General features: G+C 42.4%; 1 protein-coding gene across 1 annotated transcript in view; it reads left to right on the top strand.

Moving 5' to 3' along the window:
- LOC147724582 (fibrocystin-L-like) overlaps positions 1–17,699 on the top strand; it is a 2,246,326-nt gene that overhangs the window by 1,234,163 nt on the left and 994,464 nt on the right. The window contains exons 41-42 of the mRNA XM_086918063.1: positions 10,697–10,867; positions 13,390–13,613. Coding sequence (XP_086774189.1) covers positions 10,697–10,867; positions 13,390–13,613 — 395 coding nt within the window. The remainder of the gene's footprint in view (positions 1–10,696; positions 10,868–13,389; positions 13,614–17,699) is intronic.

Genomic DNA, 17,699 nt, shown 5'->3' on the forward strand with positions numbered 1-17,699 from the left:
CTAAGAAGGAACCCGTCGGGTCCCGTATCCCGTGGAGCTGTGCCATGAATGATATGGCTGCCCTATATCTGTTCGCGGTTGCCGCCGATCGGCCTTCCTTATGAAGCGCCACCAAAAACCCGAGGAAGGATTCCTCCCGCCCCCAGCTATGTCCCCCTACCGGCCCTAAAAAGGCGCAGTATGAACGAAACGCTCCTTCATAAGCTTTTCTCGTCCTGGGCGCTAAACTGGCTGCCACAAGGTCTTTCCGTCCTGGTGATTAATACACTCGAGCACCGTCATGTTATCTGACCAAAACACCACTGACCGGTCCCTAAAGTCTTCCGGCCATGCCAACAGAGCCACCCAAATGGGGAATAGCTCCAGGAACCCAATGTTACCTGTTAGGCCACTTGAATGCCACCACGCCGGCCAAGTTTGCGCCGACCATCGGTTACCAAAGATCACGCCAAATCCCACACTCCCAGCCAAGTCAGTCCACAAGCCCAGTTCGTCAGACGATGCTGGGGGTCTGTTCCATGCCACTCGAACGTTGAAATCCGCCAGGAATGCTAACCAGATGCGCATGTCCTGGCGAACCTCTGCCGACAGTCTAGTGCGGTGGTGTCCTTCTTTAAGGCCCACCATAGCTTGAGCTATGGAACGTGAGAAGGGGCGAGCCATCGGTATCACTTTTAAGGCAAAATTAAGCTGACCCACTGTCTGTTGTAACTGATGTAGGGTTACCTTGTCCCTACGAAGACATTGTATCAAGGAAGCCCTGAACTTGGCCACCTTCTCCATTGGCAGACGGAAACACCCCTCCACTGAGTCCAGCTCAATCCCCAGAAACTCCAGTGAGGTAGATGGCCCCACCGTCTTACCTGGCGCCAATGGGACCCCAAACTCCCGCATGAGTTTGCAGAAGTCCTGCAGCGTTTGCGCACATTCCGGAGTGCCCGCCGGACCTAGAAAAAGGAAATCATCCAAATAGTGCATCACCTGTCTATGCCCTGTGGCCTCGGTGAACGCCCATTCCAAATTTCAAAATAGGCAAATGAAATTGAACAACCCATGGGCATACATTTATCCATGTAATATTTCCCCTGGAACGTTAATCCCAGCAAGCGTTGGTCCCGAGGGTGTACCGGGAGCAACCTGAATGCCGATTCGATGTCTGATTTTGACAACAGTGCACCGGGGCCCAGGCGATTCAACAGAACGACTGCATCATCGAACGATGCCTATCTAACTGAGCATACCTCAGGGTGAATAGCCTCATTTACCGAGGCCCCTTTAGGGGCCGATAAATTGTGGATGGATCTATACTCCCCCGGGTCTTTCTTTGGAACCACCCCTAAAGGTGAACACACAAATTCTGCAACTGGCGGGCAGGCAAATGGCCCTGCTACCTGCCCCAAGCTGACTTCTTTTGCTATTTTTCTGGCAGCCACTGCCGGGTTGTGCTGAATAGACAGTTGGTTCCTACAGAAGGGGCTCCCCCGAGAATTTCCCGCCGGGATTTTGAAGCCATACAGAAAACCATTCCTCAAAATCCCTGCCGATACATGATCTGGGTATCGGTTCAGCCAGGGGGTCAAAGCCAACATATTAATGGGCGAAGATGTTTGCTTCCAAGGCACCACCTCAATCCTGCTTGGATCCCCCCTTTCCTCCTGCACCATTGGACTTGGATCGACAGCTAGTTTCTGGGTGTGAGGAATTCCCACAGCCCGAACAAGCATGCTGGAACTTACACGTTCCTTGAGGCCTGTTACAGGTTCCTTTGTTGAATCCCCAACAAACCCCCCGCTTGCCTCCATTCCCGCAAGACCTGGGATGCGGCTCCCCTCCGGCGTTCGCACGAAAGGGCTGTGCCGGCTTCTGTTGGAATGTCCCTGAAACGCTCGTGCCTGGTACCGACGTACCCGCCGCTCCCGGCGAAAGCTGGTTATGCCATGACACTGTGTCCAGACAATCCCATGTCAAAGCCTCATTAAACTCCTTTGCTTTTCTAAAGGTAACGTCATAACCCTTCCATTCATTTCCCCCGTACATTGCATAGAAATTCATGATCCTGTTCTGATAACATGATAAGTCGGGCAACACTTCAGGTTTACGCTCACCCATAACTGCCGTAAAAATAGAAAAGGCCCTGACCCAGTTCACTATGGCCTCATCGACCCTGAATTCCGCCATCTTGGCTCGCCATACGCTGGGGTGCCACAAATCTTTCTGGGTCTTTGCATATTCTACCTCACAATGGTCAGTCAAAAGTGAAAATATGTTGATATATTTATCTCCCCATATCATTTCTTTCGTAGCCATAGGAATGTGCTGCGATAAACTTTCCCGCCTTGAAGGTACTGAACTCTCCCCCACCAATGGCAATGGTCTCTTACCGGGTTCAGCCGTCTTCTCAGCCGTGTCCATTGTCGTACCCCGACCGTCCGTCGTGACCCCCCTCGCCACCTGCGGGGGAACAAAAGGTACATTCGCTGTCCCGGCATCTCTTGACTGCCACAACTGCTCGATTAATAATCTGGCTTCTTCAGCCGGATTGCCCGCAGCCACTGATCCCCCTGCTCCTTTCTTTAGCCAAGGTAACACTGCTGCTAACTGAAGGGCCAGTTCAGTGGGCATTTGGTCAGCCCCAATCGGCCTTATCACTACGGTGATTGGTAAACCCCCATCCGGACCTGGTACCGGGCTATCTACCGGCGCGACTGGGCTGTCTGCGCCCGGGCTCGATGGAGGCACTTCTGGGACTGGGACCTCCCTGGAACCTTATTCCTTTTACCCTTACCCCCTGGGGTGACATTCGGCAAGGCCGGTCCTATGACTTTTTTAGGCCGCCCCGAGGGAGTGTTCTGGGCCGCCATCTGCTTCTTGATGGCCGCTAAGCCCCGACCGAGCTCGTCCACTTTACCCATCTTCCGGTCCATCACCGCTACTTGGTTCACCAAGGTGCGTAGCATCCTCTCCATCTCGGAGCTCTTTCCCGCTTTTTTGCCAGACATGGTTTCGGTTACTCCGTCCGACTTGATCCTCAAGGGTACTCGATCTCTACACCCCTGACACTGAAAGAGAAATCACAAAGATTACAAGTTCTCAAAATTGCTGCTTGTTCCTTCGAGGGCTCACGATCGACGAGTGGTGCAGCCTTCAGAGCACTGGAACAAGAGGAAGCTTCGTTGGATTCCCTCTCTATTTATCCATCTGCGGGAGGGCGGGGGCCCACCTCAGGTACGCCCATCCGTGCGCGGACTCCCGGGCGGGTGTCTAGGACAACTTCTTCTGGGCGGGAAGGGCGTGCTGCTTTGGGCATACCAGCCGAGACACGCCCCCCGCCCACAACGGTTTCCCGGGGGGATCGGGGCACCCATCCATACGTTTGGGGGGACAGAGTGGTCTTCCCTTTCCAATACTCACTCATCATACGTAGTGAAACACCTATACATTCTGTTAAACACCGACAGTCATCCAAAAGTTACTCACACACATACTCACACATGCAAATAAACTATTGAACATCCATTTATTTGCATATACAGCTATACACACACTACCACCTTACTTTTAAGGAAACTTACACATACTTACTCTCTTAAACAATCAATTATAGAAACACACACTTATTTAAACAGGAGCTCTTACAATCTCTCACTCTCACATATACTCACTTATATACATCAATACTAGATTAAAAAATATGTAGTTACTGATAAAGGCACTAGTGAGACAGTCATTCACTCACTAACACACACATATACACACTCATCCACCCATGCAGTACTGCACATATGCTGTCTTCAAAACACATACAAACAGTGAGTCAGTCATTGATGCATCTATGTGCTAAGTAATACCCCCATCAAACCATACAGACACTCATACTGATACTAAAAAATACATCTAATACCCCATGTACACACACAAGTAGCTACTCACCAACCCACGCAGCCACTTATACACAAAGTGAAACACTGATACATATATTTAAACATTTAAACATTATTCGCTAATATATGTATTCACTAAGATACACTTAATAAGCCAGTTAATCAATCAATTTTAAAAAAAAAGTAAATGTAGACACTTATTTAAACATGTATTCTTCCATCGACCTTTACATATACATAACAAAACATGTTTATTTTTCAGAAAGACACACATTCACTGGATGGTGTCATCAGTGATGTCATGAGTGATGTCACTGACCATGTCATGAGTGATGTAATATGTGACGTCATCAGCAGTGCATTGCAGGCGCGCAAGTTATAGTGAGTCCAACTAACTATAACGTGGGAATTTCAATGGTTTTATGTCAGTAAAATTTCCAGCTAACTATAACTGGTGTCAAACCTATGTTTTTTTCAGTGAATATATATATATATATATAGTATATTGAATGATTGATATTTAGCCCCTGTTATGAAATGAGCCGAACACGATTTAAGTTAGACTAACATTAGGTCTCTTTGTGAACACAATGCGTGTGATACATATGAAAACGGCTTAAATTAGTTTAGGTTGACAAGAAATCTTGATTTGGTATCAATTTTATGATCCTTAGTAGTTTGAATTGATTCAGGACAAGAAGTGCGGGATTTGCCACCACATGTATGAATTGAAACAATCAGCAGAATATATAGAAACCGAATCAGATGTCAAAGTTTTTTCTAGAAGTTTTTTTTCAATTTTCTAAGTCTGTATATAGCTTATTTGCACATAATTCTATGAAATGAAAACTATGCATGGACATATGTTTTAAAATATTATATAACAATATCAACATGCAGAGGTTTACCTATGAAATATTTTTTATAAATAGGTTTATTGTTATTGCCGTATCTTTTGAGCGATAGTAGGACCAGTTTATATATGGCAGAAATGATTCATCTTGCTTTGTCTTATTTTTCAATCACCAATTTGCACTTTAGCACTTAATGTTTACATCTCTATTAGATGAATGATTAATATACAAAGATTGACAGTATATGCTCTGTACAGTATTTTACAATGAGCGCGTAACCAATATAAATTTTATTTATTTATTGCAATAATTTAAACTGTACAATCTACTATTATAGTGAAACAATGTTTTGTATTATACAGTTATGCTATTTATCCTTAAGACAAAAATGTAAGTCTTTTATTTATATCTATTGAGGATTGTATCACTTGATTCAGGAACCTTGCACTGTCACTTTAAAAACACATCTCTTTGCAACACACATTTGTCGAGTGAGCAAGCAGCGGATACCTTGGGTCCTTGTCCTCTGATCAGCGTGTGGCGTGTTATACAACGCGAGTGAGCTGAGGATTTGGACTTTCTTTATATATATATATATATATACATTGATGTTTTCTTAATCTGCTGGAAATATGTGTTGTCAAAGAAAAAGAAATTTCTCATTAGGCACAATTCCAGTAATTGGAGGATAAAAAGAGTGGGTATCCTGTGTGGGCATTGACGCGTGTCTAGGATTTTCTGGATGACTAGTAATGCTGCAGTATGTGGAATATTTGTGTATAACGATTCCACGTCTAACGTGCAGAGTGTCTCATTGAGGGGGTCAAATTTGAGATGTTCCACCAAATTGATCATTGACATGCTATCTCCCACATAGCATGCCGTGGTTGGAATAAACTCCTTAATAAAGAAGTCCACGTAGGCTCCCAGGGGTTCTAAGACAGAGCCACATGCAGATACAATGGGCCTTCCAGGTGGACTTGTTAGATTTTTGTGAATCTTGGGGAGTGTATATATAACCAGTAATCTCGGGGATTTGATGTTGAGAAAGTTATATTCTGGTGCATGATTTCGGCCTTATATGTTTCTGTTTCTTGAATAAAGGAAAGGGGGAGGGATTGTTATTCAAGAAACAGAAACATATAAGGCCGAAATCATGCGCCAGTTGAATAATCCTGACCATTACCAGAGACTCCCTGGGAATCCCACCAAACAGATTCGAGAGATCATTACCAAACTGACATCTCAAGCCTGCAGCGAAGGCTTCTTGAGTAAAAAAGAATATAGCTTCCTCTTTATTAAGGAGTTTGTTCCAACCACGGCATGCTATGTGAGAGATAGCATGTCAATTATCAATTTGGTGGAACATCTCAAATTTGACCCCCTCAATGAGACACTCTGCATGTTAGACGTGGAATCGTTATACACAAATATTCCACAAACTGCAGCATTACTAGTCATCCAGAAAATCCTAGACACGCGTCAACGCCCACACAGGGTACCCACTCTTTTTATCCTCCAATTACTGGAATTGTGCCTAACAAGAAATTTCTTTTTCTTTGACAACACATATTTCCAGCAGATTAAGGGGACATCCATGGGGGCTATTTTTGCCCCCAACTTGGCCGTACTGTTTATGGACCAAATTGAAATAGGTTCCATACTGACACCATCTAATCCCTTCTACTCAGGTATCAAAATGTGGAGGCGATATATATTTTCCTAATTTGGAACCAGATCAATGAAACGCTAACCAGTTTCTTACATTGGCTCAATAATAATTGCTGTGGGCTCACATTTACTCTAAGCCATGACAAGGCCTCAATAGCATTTCTGGACCTCACCATCTACCACTCAGAAGGTGAACTTCTGACCAGACTTTTCAGAAAACCTACGGAGCGGAATACGCTTTCATACTACAAAAGTAACCATCCCAGGGCCCTGAGGGACTCCTTACCATATTCTCAGTTCCTCAGGATCAGACGAAACTGTTCCTGGAAAACTGACTATTTTAGAGAGGCTGCAGTTCTCTCCGATAAGTTAAAAAATCGAGGCTACCCAAGGAGAATAGTCAGGCAGGCCCTGAAACGAGCATGGTACTGTCCACGAGAGGTTTTACTGACGCCAAAAGACAAAGACCAGAAAGATAGGATCGCATGCTTCACAACCTTCTCGCCCGTTTCTAACAAAATCAGAAGGTCAATCATAAAACACTGGCCAACAATTAATGCAGGCTCAATAAACATTGAAAGACCCCTCTTTGCATTCCGCAAGAGCAAAAACCTAAAGGACCACCTTGTAAGAGCAGCATTAACAATGACACCACAGGGAACCTCTCTGGACACAGTATGGGGCTTACCACCACTCATAGGCCATGTAAAATGTGTATGTTGCAATGTATGTGAATACAAGGTGGAGGGCATGAAATTCACTCACAATGACACTACGTAAAAAGACGCTAATTTTCAAATTGTAATTCTTCAAATATAATTTATGCCATCCAATGTCCCTGTCCAAAACTGTATGTGGGACAGACCACACAAAAAGCTAAGACACGCATTTGCCAGCACAGGAGCCATGTAAGATGTAAAACAACTAATGCTCCACTGGTGGATCATTTCGTGGAAGTTGGGCACAATGAAAATGACATAAAATGGACAATATTGAAAGTGGACAAGTTGCCAGCCCGAGAAGGTGACATTGCCCAAATGCTCAACAAAGAGGAACTAAAGACAATGATTCAATTTGATACGATAAGGAATGGCCTTAATCGAGCAGAAGATTGGACCACCTTAGTATGACCTGCAGACTGTGCTTCCAGGGCTGGAAGCGAGCAAACCGAGAGACTTTGACCTGTTTGCATTGTACTACTTGAACATTTTAACCTATACTGTCCTGGCAATTTGGAAATTAAAATCTATGTTGTATATAATCTCTAAATGTATTGAATGTCACAGAACGCACTTTCACTCATGTAATATGTAAGCACCTTGTCCCAACCACTTGCACTGTACATTAGCCTTCGAAGTAATCTCGCATTACTTCACCTGCAAGCCCGGTTAATCGGACATCTTAAAGACCACCAGCTACTTGACGCCATAAAGGCTGTGCAATATGACTAATCCACATTAAGGATTACGTAGGAAAGATCCGTTCCAATATGGCCGCCACAGATTGGCCGCCACAGATTGGACTCTTTCTATTTCCATTTTCACGTTGCCCCAGACAAAATGAGCACCCCATTGAGCCTCATTGCAACTGAAGCAATGGTCGGATAGGACATCGCTCCCCCGGCCCCCAGAACACCAACGGCCACATAGTCATTGCACTACCAAGGTAAGCGCCACAACCCTCTGTGTCTAAAACCGCACAATTGCGATATTTCCAAATAGTATTCCTCGTGACCCCGTTCCCTTGCCCATGTCTGTTTTAGACGCGGCGTCGACATCCCATCGACGGATATTGTGTTTAACATATAGGACATCGCTCCCCTGGCCACCAGAACACCTATTACAATGTAGTTCCTGTACTACCAAGGTAAAAGCCACAACCCTCAGTGCACCGCGCACATGCCACAATATTTAAAAAGAACTTTTTGTAATTTAGAGTTCATGTCCCCTTTCTGCACTAGGCTCTGAAACCAAATCGGATCCTGCAGTTCCACGTATACTGCCTTAAACTAGGACATTGTACCACAGGTAATTCCCGGTAATTCATTGGTCACAGTAACCGGCTTGCATGATTACGCCTAATTTTAACTTAAATTTAAGTAATTTATATATCCCGTTCTTCATATTTCCCGGATTTCAGAAAACTCTTGGTGGCAAATACTCAGTCCTTTGAGTCCAACCACAAATGTGCGGATCCTCAGTTCCTGAACATCAGGTAAAAATCGCTTCCAGCACACCTCTAGAACCGTTCCTAGGAGTGTCAGTACCTAATGGGCACCTCTCCCCCCCCCAGGTAGACCCCCTTCGCCCTGAGATTAACATAATCGTGCTGTCAGCCACATCTGCAGGCGGGCACGCCATCCGTTCTAGACAGAACAAGCCCAAACTTGGGTAAGATAATAACTTCTCCCAAGATTTTTTTAGGTAGAACGAGCCCATACTTGGGTAAGACAATAACTTCTCCCAAAGTTTTTAGGTACCACACAGCACCTTCTCTGCCCCAGAACACAGTATGAATGCACACGTATGCTTGGTCACTCGAAGGTCGCCGAAAAATCAAAATTAAAGTTTATAATGGAATCTCATAGACTTTACTTTCAGTTGATAAGAATTTGTACCTCTATCTCTCATGTGGTCTCTTAAATCCCACTAAAGACGTTCTGTATTTGAAGATTCAATGTATTGGCACCAGTCACTAACGCACTCGGTTATGAAAGCCCAGTACATTCATCCTGTTTTCAGACACTGAATAGAACACGCTAAGCCGATTCCGAATAAATGTACAAAGTAGTTGGACAGTCTGACTTGTTGAAGTATCACCTTTTAATTCAGCCACTGGCTACCCTTTTCCATTTTTTTCTTCTTCTCTTTTCCCCTCTTCCTCCACAACAGGCGGTTGTATCACAATTTCAGGCAGGCAAATGTTGTCAATTTTAGTCCTGATGATGATCCTGTGTAATTAGAGCAAAAAGGGATCAAAACATCGACTTCATATAGTGCTTTCACATCACAACCTAACCATTGTGTTTTACTTTAGTTGTGCCTAGTGCTGTCTGGCAAACACTTTAATTTAACATTCAAAAGTGGCCAGGACTGCTCTTTCATTGACTGTAAAAATAAAATCTTTTTTCTATTTCCTTCTTATTTTCTCTTATGTGTCGTGTGTCCTTCATGAGTAAGGTACAGGACTGTGCCTAAAATCATTTATACAAGTGTTTATTCATTGTGGTTAATAAATACCCTGTCCGGCTGGACAGAGGACAAATATAGTTTCCTATTATGGCCTATATTTCATTCACACTTTTTATTTTGATAAGCTAAGGACCTTTGTCTCCTAAAGCATAATGCTTTGTTGGACATCAATTGTTCATGAAGCAGGAGGCTTAGAGTAAAACTCTGTTTCATGACTTTATGTCTTTTCATGCTACCAGGCAACTTAATGCCAATGAAACTAATTATCAAAGAGAGGTCTCTTCAACTCTTCCCCCCACCTGTCACACATCTACATGAGGTAATGAGCAAACGCTCATGCATACAGAAGCAAAACTGAAGCCTTCAACCCAACTAAGACACCTTGGACAAGACACCTGGCCTAACCTGTGTAGAAACTCCGAGGCCTCAATACCCAGAAGCCTTGATAAAGCCAGGAATTCAAGGCAGTTACCAGTCAATGTGCTCTTAATGCTTTATATGTTACCCACATCCATCGCAGTTTCAAAACAGCTGGATCGTGCCAGGTTTTTGGGATATTACATATTTGAAAGGTCAAGGGAAATATGTCTCCATGGAAATCATTTATATATTCAATGAGTATCATTAAAATCTGGTATAGATTTGGTCCCACTAGACCTACAATGTGCATTTAGGTTATCTATACTACACAGCATTGTGCAACCTGGCACCTCTACACTATAGGACAGAATGAAAGTCTTTTAGAACTATTGTCATATCAAGAAAATAATTTAGTATTTTCTATCTTAAGCCCGAATTATAGCTGGAAAGGGGCCGTATTTTTATGCACTCAGGAAATACTATTGCTCAGGGATGAGGTATTACTGAGTGAGGTAATTACCTCCTATTTTGAATACTCTTAAGAAAAATTGAGTATTTCTTGAAAAATTCTGCATGTATCAGAATATGCAGGACATTTGTCCCCCAGTAAATTTAATCAGGTTTAATCTACCAACATTTAAATGGGGAGGTGTAGGCAGTGTTTGCCACATAATACATAATGCAAATGCCATTTTCTTGTCAATAGGTGCTCAATTGTAAACTCACAATCATTTTCCAGGTGCATTTTCATACCAGTTCACTTCTCCTGGCGTGTACTACTACAGCAGCGGCAGTATCAGTAATTTCATCGGCATTTCTCTGCAAGGGAGAGTCACAGTGCTGCCAGTGCCTGAAAGAAAAGCTCAACTGCATGTTCGAGTAGGGGGACAAGAGGCGCTACATAATCCAGGTAATTCTGATTTTAGATGTTCCAATTATCCTATCCTCGGTTGGTAGATAGGTGCTTATTTCATATGTTATAAAACAGTTATCATTAGGTTTGTTGCCTTGTTCATTGATCATTGTATGATAGTTTCTGTTTCAAGAAAGAGAGGTTTTACAATTTAGGGGCATATTCACAATTAAGGGCCTCGTTATGATGTCAGTTGGAATGCTTTCCGACAAACATCGTAATGAGGCCAGACTCTGGTTCGGGGACTTCAATAGACAGATTAAAATGGTTCCAAACACCTTCGATCTTACTCCCATTGACTTCAATGGGAGCTTGTGTTCTGACCGACTACACAGGTTCCCACTGGAGTGGTTGCGGAAAACCGTGCACCCTGCGGCGGGCACCCCATGGTGTCTGCCACACCGTGCATGGTTGTAAAGAGGGTCCTATGGGTACCTCCACGGGCCCCAACCGGAGGCCTCCTGGTGAAGGGGGGCCTGCTACGGCCCCCCCAAATTCAGTTTGCGACAGCAGTTCTGTGTCGGACAAACTGAGTCAGAAAAGCTGTCCGAATCCGACATCATAGTATGCCAGTCGGAAATCCTGTCCATAGACCTGTACGGTTAGGATCTGACCGACTCGGTTTCTCCGAATGCAAGTCGTAACCGAGTCGGAAAGACCAAATGGTTACCTTATATCATAATTGGTCGGTTGGAAACTTGAGTTTCAAATCGGGTTAGGAAAATCTGAATGCCTTTCAGAGCCTGTCCAAACATCATCATAATGAGGCCCTAAGTGAAGGAGCACCTTGTTAGTTTGGTTGGCTTAAAGTCACTCTCTGCCACTTGAGAAACGCAGAGCTGCACCTTATTTACAAAAATACGGAGCAGCCTTCTACTTCACCTGCGCTGGCGCTAATTGCATCTGCCAAGTAGTTTTGCAGGCACTCCTGCACCATTGGGGGAAAAGATTGTTTATGTGCAGGAATTAAACTATTCACTATCCAGCACCCCAAAGCATTATGCGTTGTAAAGGCATGCGTTGTAAAAAACGCGTTGTACATGCATGCATTGTAAAAGCATGCGTTGTAACGTCATACATCCGTGGTGCATGCATTTCCTCCAGTCATTTGCATTTCACAAGTTCAAATGCATGGAATAATAGCGCCAGCCTGTGCCTACTTTTGAGAGATGCGTAGCTACTAAAGGAAATGAAGGGAGATATGTTGATTTTAAAACATTAGGGGACATATTACCAAGCAATAGCGATAATTATCGCTATTGCTTGGTTAGAGACAAAAATGTACAGCTGAGCTGCGGCGATTTTTATCGCAGATAAACCTTGGTATTACCAAGGTTTATCGCAAATGCGATAAAAATCGGCCGCAATGCATGAATATCGCTGAAAAGGCAGCGATATTCATGCATTACCGAGCTAATGCTCTTAGCCATGTTATCTACCTCCCATTGGATAACATGGCTAAGAACTGCTCAGGGCAGGTGTTAGCTTTTGGAGATATTCCCGCTTAGCGCGAATATCTCCATAAGTTGGTAATAGGAGATAGCGATGTTAGCGACTGTTTCCAGTCGCTAACATCTTGGCACGCCCACTTTGCATGTCATTAGTGATAAATATCACTGACATGCAAAGTGGGGCCCAAGATGGTCGTTATCTCCTACTAGCTGTCGCTAACTGGTGTTAAGGACAGCTAGGTAATAGGGAGATAATTTTATCTCCGCTTTCTTGGCTTTTAAAGCCAAAAAAGCTGAGATAAACTCCCTTGATAATATGCCCCTAGATCTCGATTAGATCTACAGATTGAGTAGTATAAACACCACCCCTGTATTTGACACATCTGCTAGCGGTAAAAGACTGTCGAATGTAAAAGAGGAAAAAGCATGCTTAGTGATAACATTCGTTGCGCCATATTCTCTCTGGCTGTAAAAATCAACCGGCTTTCCACAATTCAATAAGTTAAACTGTCTGAAAATGTCGCAATTTACTGCCCAAAATAAGGTAAGCTTTGTACTACTCATATCAGGTTTAAACGTCATAACAGGTGCCACAGGTACCACAGTGCTCGATGTGTGTATTCAGTGAACATAATGACGCGACGTGACGACATACAGCGTCTTGTGCTGAATGAAACACGAGCTCTGCCTCCTCCTACTGAGACTGCACTGCGTGACTCAGTGAATGAAAATATTCTGTTATCACCAATTGACCAATAGTTTATTTTCGTTCACCGTGAAGTCATTTATTCACTGCTCAAGATGCATAAAAACATGTTTTCCAATAGTCTTCTCTTTAACCAGTCTTCTCTTTATTTTGCACAGTATTTTCCAGTGCTGGTAGCAACCAGTGGACCCAATTTCATACTTCTAACAGCTATACTTACCCGCAGTGCTGCTGAGATTACCCACAGATGACCAGCAAATTAGGATTTCTCTTGACAATTGTCTAAACTTTCAGTTACACTTCATGCTTCAAGTCCAAGGTAATCATTCAGCGTTTAAGCCAAGGTATTTTTTTCTCCTCAGATCCTGCCCCAGCTGTCAGGCTACGTTCGGCAGAAGACTGCAGGGCCCAGGAACCTGAATGCAGTCAGCTCCCGAATGGAAATTCAAGTGAAAATGTCATCTTTTTCGAGTTTTCAAATTGCTACTCTGCTTCCATCACCGGCATCACTCCATCCATGGGCACAGCCTTAGATCCAATAACAATCACAGGAAGTGGCTTCAGTAACATTTCCTGTGCCAATGAGGTAAGCAGCACACGAAAACACACAGCTCTTCAGTTTTAGCCTAGAGTTTCCTTACCCATAAACATTATATTGAGGATGTTTTCTGGTACTGGCACTTTAAATATATATATGACTTTGAAGATGACAGGTCATTTGGCAGATTGTTTTGCCACAAGAGAAGAAATAGAAGAACAGTGCACATTTTGTGGAATTACATAAGCAAATCTTCTGTTTGCTTTATAACTAGAAGTAACCAAACAAAAATCGCCAAATGGTTTGCCAAAACGGACAAATGGGGCAGTAAATGATGAAGCAGTATCTTTTCAGGAGTGAATTGGTGAGCCGAAGACTAGCAGTAATATAGAGTAATAATAATGCAGAGTAGAAGAGGAAACTAACTCCCTATATTAAGTTGAATGAGAAGCAAAACCTGCTGCTGTGAGAGGGTGGGATACTGCTTAGATGGCATGTTGCAAAGTCATCCTGTGTGTCCTGTGAACCCCCATTTTTTTTCTGACTGGCACTGGTGGTAACTGACTATGACTGTATCCTGGAATCTGCTAGGCAGGCCCAGGACCAGTGCTATGGTGAAAACAAAGTGACAACACATACATACATGAGGGTACTCTATATATGAGGGTATACTTATAATAGGCATTACCTACCCTATACGTCCCTCATACATAATTGGGTAGTGGGACTGCAACTACCTTTAAGTACCTAGTACAAAATAGGGCATCACAGTTTAGAGGCCAGAAGCAGTTTCTGCACTTGCATGTGTGCACTGCTGAGAACCTAAAGTCATTTTAAATGCATCCCTCTGTTGCATCACTGCTTTTAAATGTACATTGTGCTCAAACTCGACTTTGGTGGCAGGGGCACTTAAAAACTGATATTGAACACGGGAGGGGGAATTATGTCACTATAAGAAGTGTCCTTAGAATTTATGACTTAAATGCCCGTAGGATATAGAAAGTGCACATTTCAGTTCCCCCATGGAAGAAAAGTGCTTCCCAAAATCTACTTTGGTGCTGAGGATCTACATTATTTGTGCATATGCAGGGCGCCTACATTCTCCCCTAGGTTTTAAAGGGTTGAGGGGTAATGTAGCTGTAAAGAGGGTCCTTATAAATAATGTTTTAAATGCCCTGATGATGTTGAAATTGAACCCTGAAGTTCTACATTGTAAATGTCGAGCCCCATAGGATAACATGGCAATAGTTTATAAATGCATACATATTGCCAGGAACTAAATAAAGAGAGTGTTCAAGGACTTAGGATAATTGTATTGATAAATCCAACAACCTGCCATTGTTACAGCAAACAATGGTAACAGCTTATAAGAGCGCACAGCACAAAGTCCAGGTATATGTAGTCAAACAACACGTAACAGCGGTGCTCAGGAAGAGGTGGGGGACTGGTTACCACAGCCTCCAAGACAAACCAATGGTCCAAACAATCACTGTATTCCTCCGAGCACTCAATCAAATATCATAGAGTCTTTATATAGTTTTCACTATTCCTTTTAATGTCCAATCTTCCTTCAAATTCAATTCAGTTTCCATCAACGATAACTCGCAGCCAACACGTGTTTCGTCAAGTCCGTATAGGACAAATTGACTTCTTCAGGGCTGCAACCCAAATACTTACAATCAGTCTTAATTAACACAAATTCAAAATTGCAAAGCAAACCAGTTTGTACATTTTTCCACATTATACATTAATTCACCTGAAAATTACTTCTTTAACCTTAACTAAGGTAAAATATATAGTTACAAGTATTTACACACTCGATTTCATAAAGAAGGAACATGTACGCCAAAAACATGATCTCCACATTGCTTGATATGAACAATTTACATTTCAAAGCATTCCCGGCTCTAATTTCATATGAGTCATAAGTAAAGAGTACAGGGCATAAGGCTGTGGTCCCCGATAACACCCATAGGTAACAGGTTCTCCAACTTGTAATAATAAATCTCTAGTCAGTGACTCACCTATTTTGAGATGGATGTTTAAGCTCAAATTGTCCACACGTGGTATATTTGATAGATATCAGATATCGTCTTATTTTTGTAGTTTGCCTCGTATATGCCAAATCCTATAGGTAAAGTTAATATATAGTGCTGTCAATGCTAAATACTCATTGCTTATTAGGTTAAGTACTAACCAGTTGAAGTCAGATCTAATCCGTTTTAGTATAAAAAGACCGATAATTGCACTCACCAATTCGTAAAATATTTTTGTAGTTAATTTCAAACGTATATAAATGTTCCCATAGTATTCGGTTCCAAGTTAAATACCATCCAAGTGTCTGGGAATAGATCGAGTAAATTCCTAAAGTGAATTGACATCGCTGTCAGTACTATTGGTTAGACATGTAACGGCTGAAACAGAGTGTCGACAAACGGCTATATATATCAACTATATATGTCTCACCTTACGTATCAGTATCCGTGTGTACCCATATTATTTCATCTTCTAGTAGCTTCTATATTTTTGAGTGTCCTCAACACGAGTCCGTGTCTAGTAAAGAAAAGAGGGTACACTCATGAAATCCAAATCTACCCTAATAAGTTTCCTAAAGTTACGATCATTTCACCGTACTCACCTTTTGTGTTTTCGAAGCGTTCCCACTTTGGCAGTCAGCACGGGTGCCATCTTGAAGTGTCAATTTATAGCTGTTCGCATGGGCGCCATCTTGTAATGTCTTACTATAGTTACAAAACCGGCGGAAATACCATAGACTCACGGTCCCGCCATATTTTGATGGGTACAATTAAAGACTCTAGATCTTAAATCAGATTATTATTCTATGTTGATACTATATTGCCGTCAATTCCTGGTCCGATATTAACAAATGTGCGTTACGTTCTTGCACATGTAATTAGATCCTATTTCTGATACGTAAATAATTAATCGGTCCTTGTCGTAGTGTTTATCGTTTTTGTAATTAACTCGTAAAGTAGTAGGCATAATACATTGTCTTAAGATTGTACAGGTATTTATCTATTTATCATAATATATCTCACATATGTAAATGTATACCGAACGACAGTAAACGTGATACGTTATCAGTCTGGAGTATCACAATATTGCATGAGTATTTCCGGTGTCTATTTCTTTTTAACTATCTCCTGAACCTGAAAACCGCAGGGGTCCTCAGGTTAACCACAGCCCTTTCCCTGTTGTCATTACTTACTCTCATCTATCAAATTAATGTGTTCATAGCATAAGACATTTCAGAGAGGTAGTAGGTTCAAAAAAGTTATAATATCCATTTGGTTTCCGACATCAATAAAACAATAGGTAAGTATAGAATTGCCTCATAAATCACTGTCCTTTCCCGTTCTATAGAGTTTTCAGTGTTGGGAGAAGTTTGTATAAAGTAAATATAGAACAAAACGAATGGCACCAGCATTGTTTTCTATGAGTTTCACTCTACTGTTTTTCATATTATCTCAGTTTCCTAGGTAAAACTCAAACTCATGGTCAACGTTAAGGCCACATTCAACCGCTTTCAGTCTAATCAGCCAAAGTACCTCCCGCTTTCTTAATGCTAGCAATCTGTTTCCCCCTCGTGGATCTGGTTTTATGTGGTCGATCCCATGGTAGGAGAAGACATGTTGGTCTTTATTTTCAAAGTTCTGAATTAAATGTGACGCAATTGGGTAGTTTGTGTCTCCGTTTTTTAATGCCCTAAAGTGCTCAGCGATTCTATCTCTGAGCCTCCTCTTGGTACTCCCTACGTAAATTTTGCCACACGTACATAAGATCACATATACTACATATGTTGTGTCACAATTTATGAACATGCCAATAGTGTATTTACCAGAATTGTTGTATTCAAAACACAGTACCTTCTTCATTGCCCATCTACATGAGATGCACCTTCCACATTTGTAGAAGCCCTTAAAGCTGTTCAACCAGTCAGTTTTATTCAGTTTTATCGGGTAACTAGGACTCAACATGTTCTTCAGAGTCGTTCCTCTTCTAAATGTCACACTAGGCCTATCATAAATGTATGGTCTTAGATCATTATCTATACAGAGTAGGTGCCAATGTTTGTTCAGAATGGTAAATAGTTTCGAGCTGTCCATTCCATAA

This window comes from Lissotriton vulgaris, chromosome 4_1, assembly GCF_964263255.1.
Source record: "Lissotriton vulgaris chromosome 4_1, aLisVul1.2, whole genome shotgun sequence".
In the NCBI taxonomy this organism is placed as follows: domain Eukaryota; kingdom Metazoa; phylum Chordata; class Amphibia; order Caudata; family Salamandridae; genus Lissotriton; species Lissotriton vulgaris.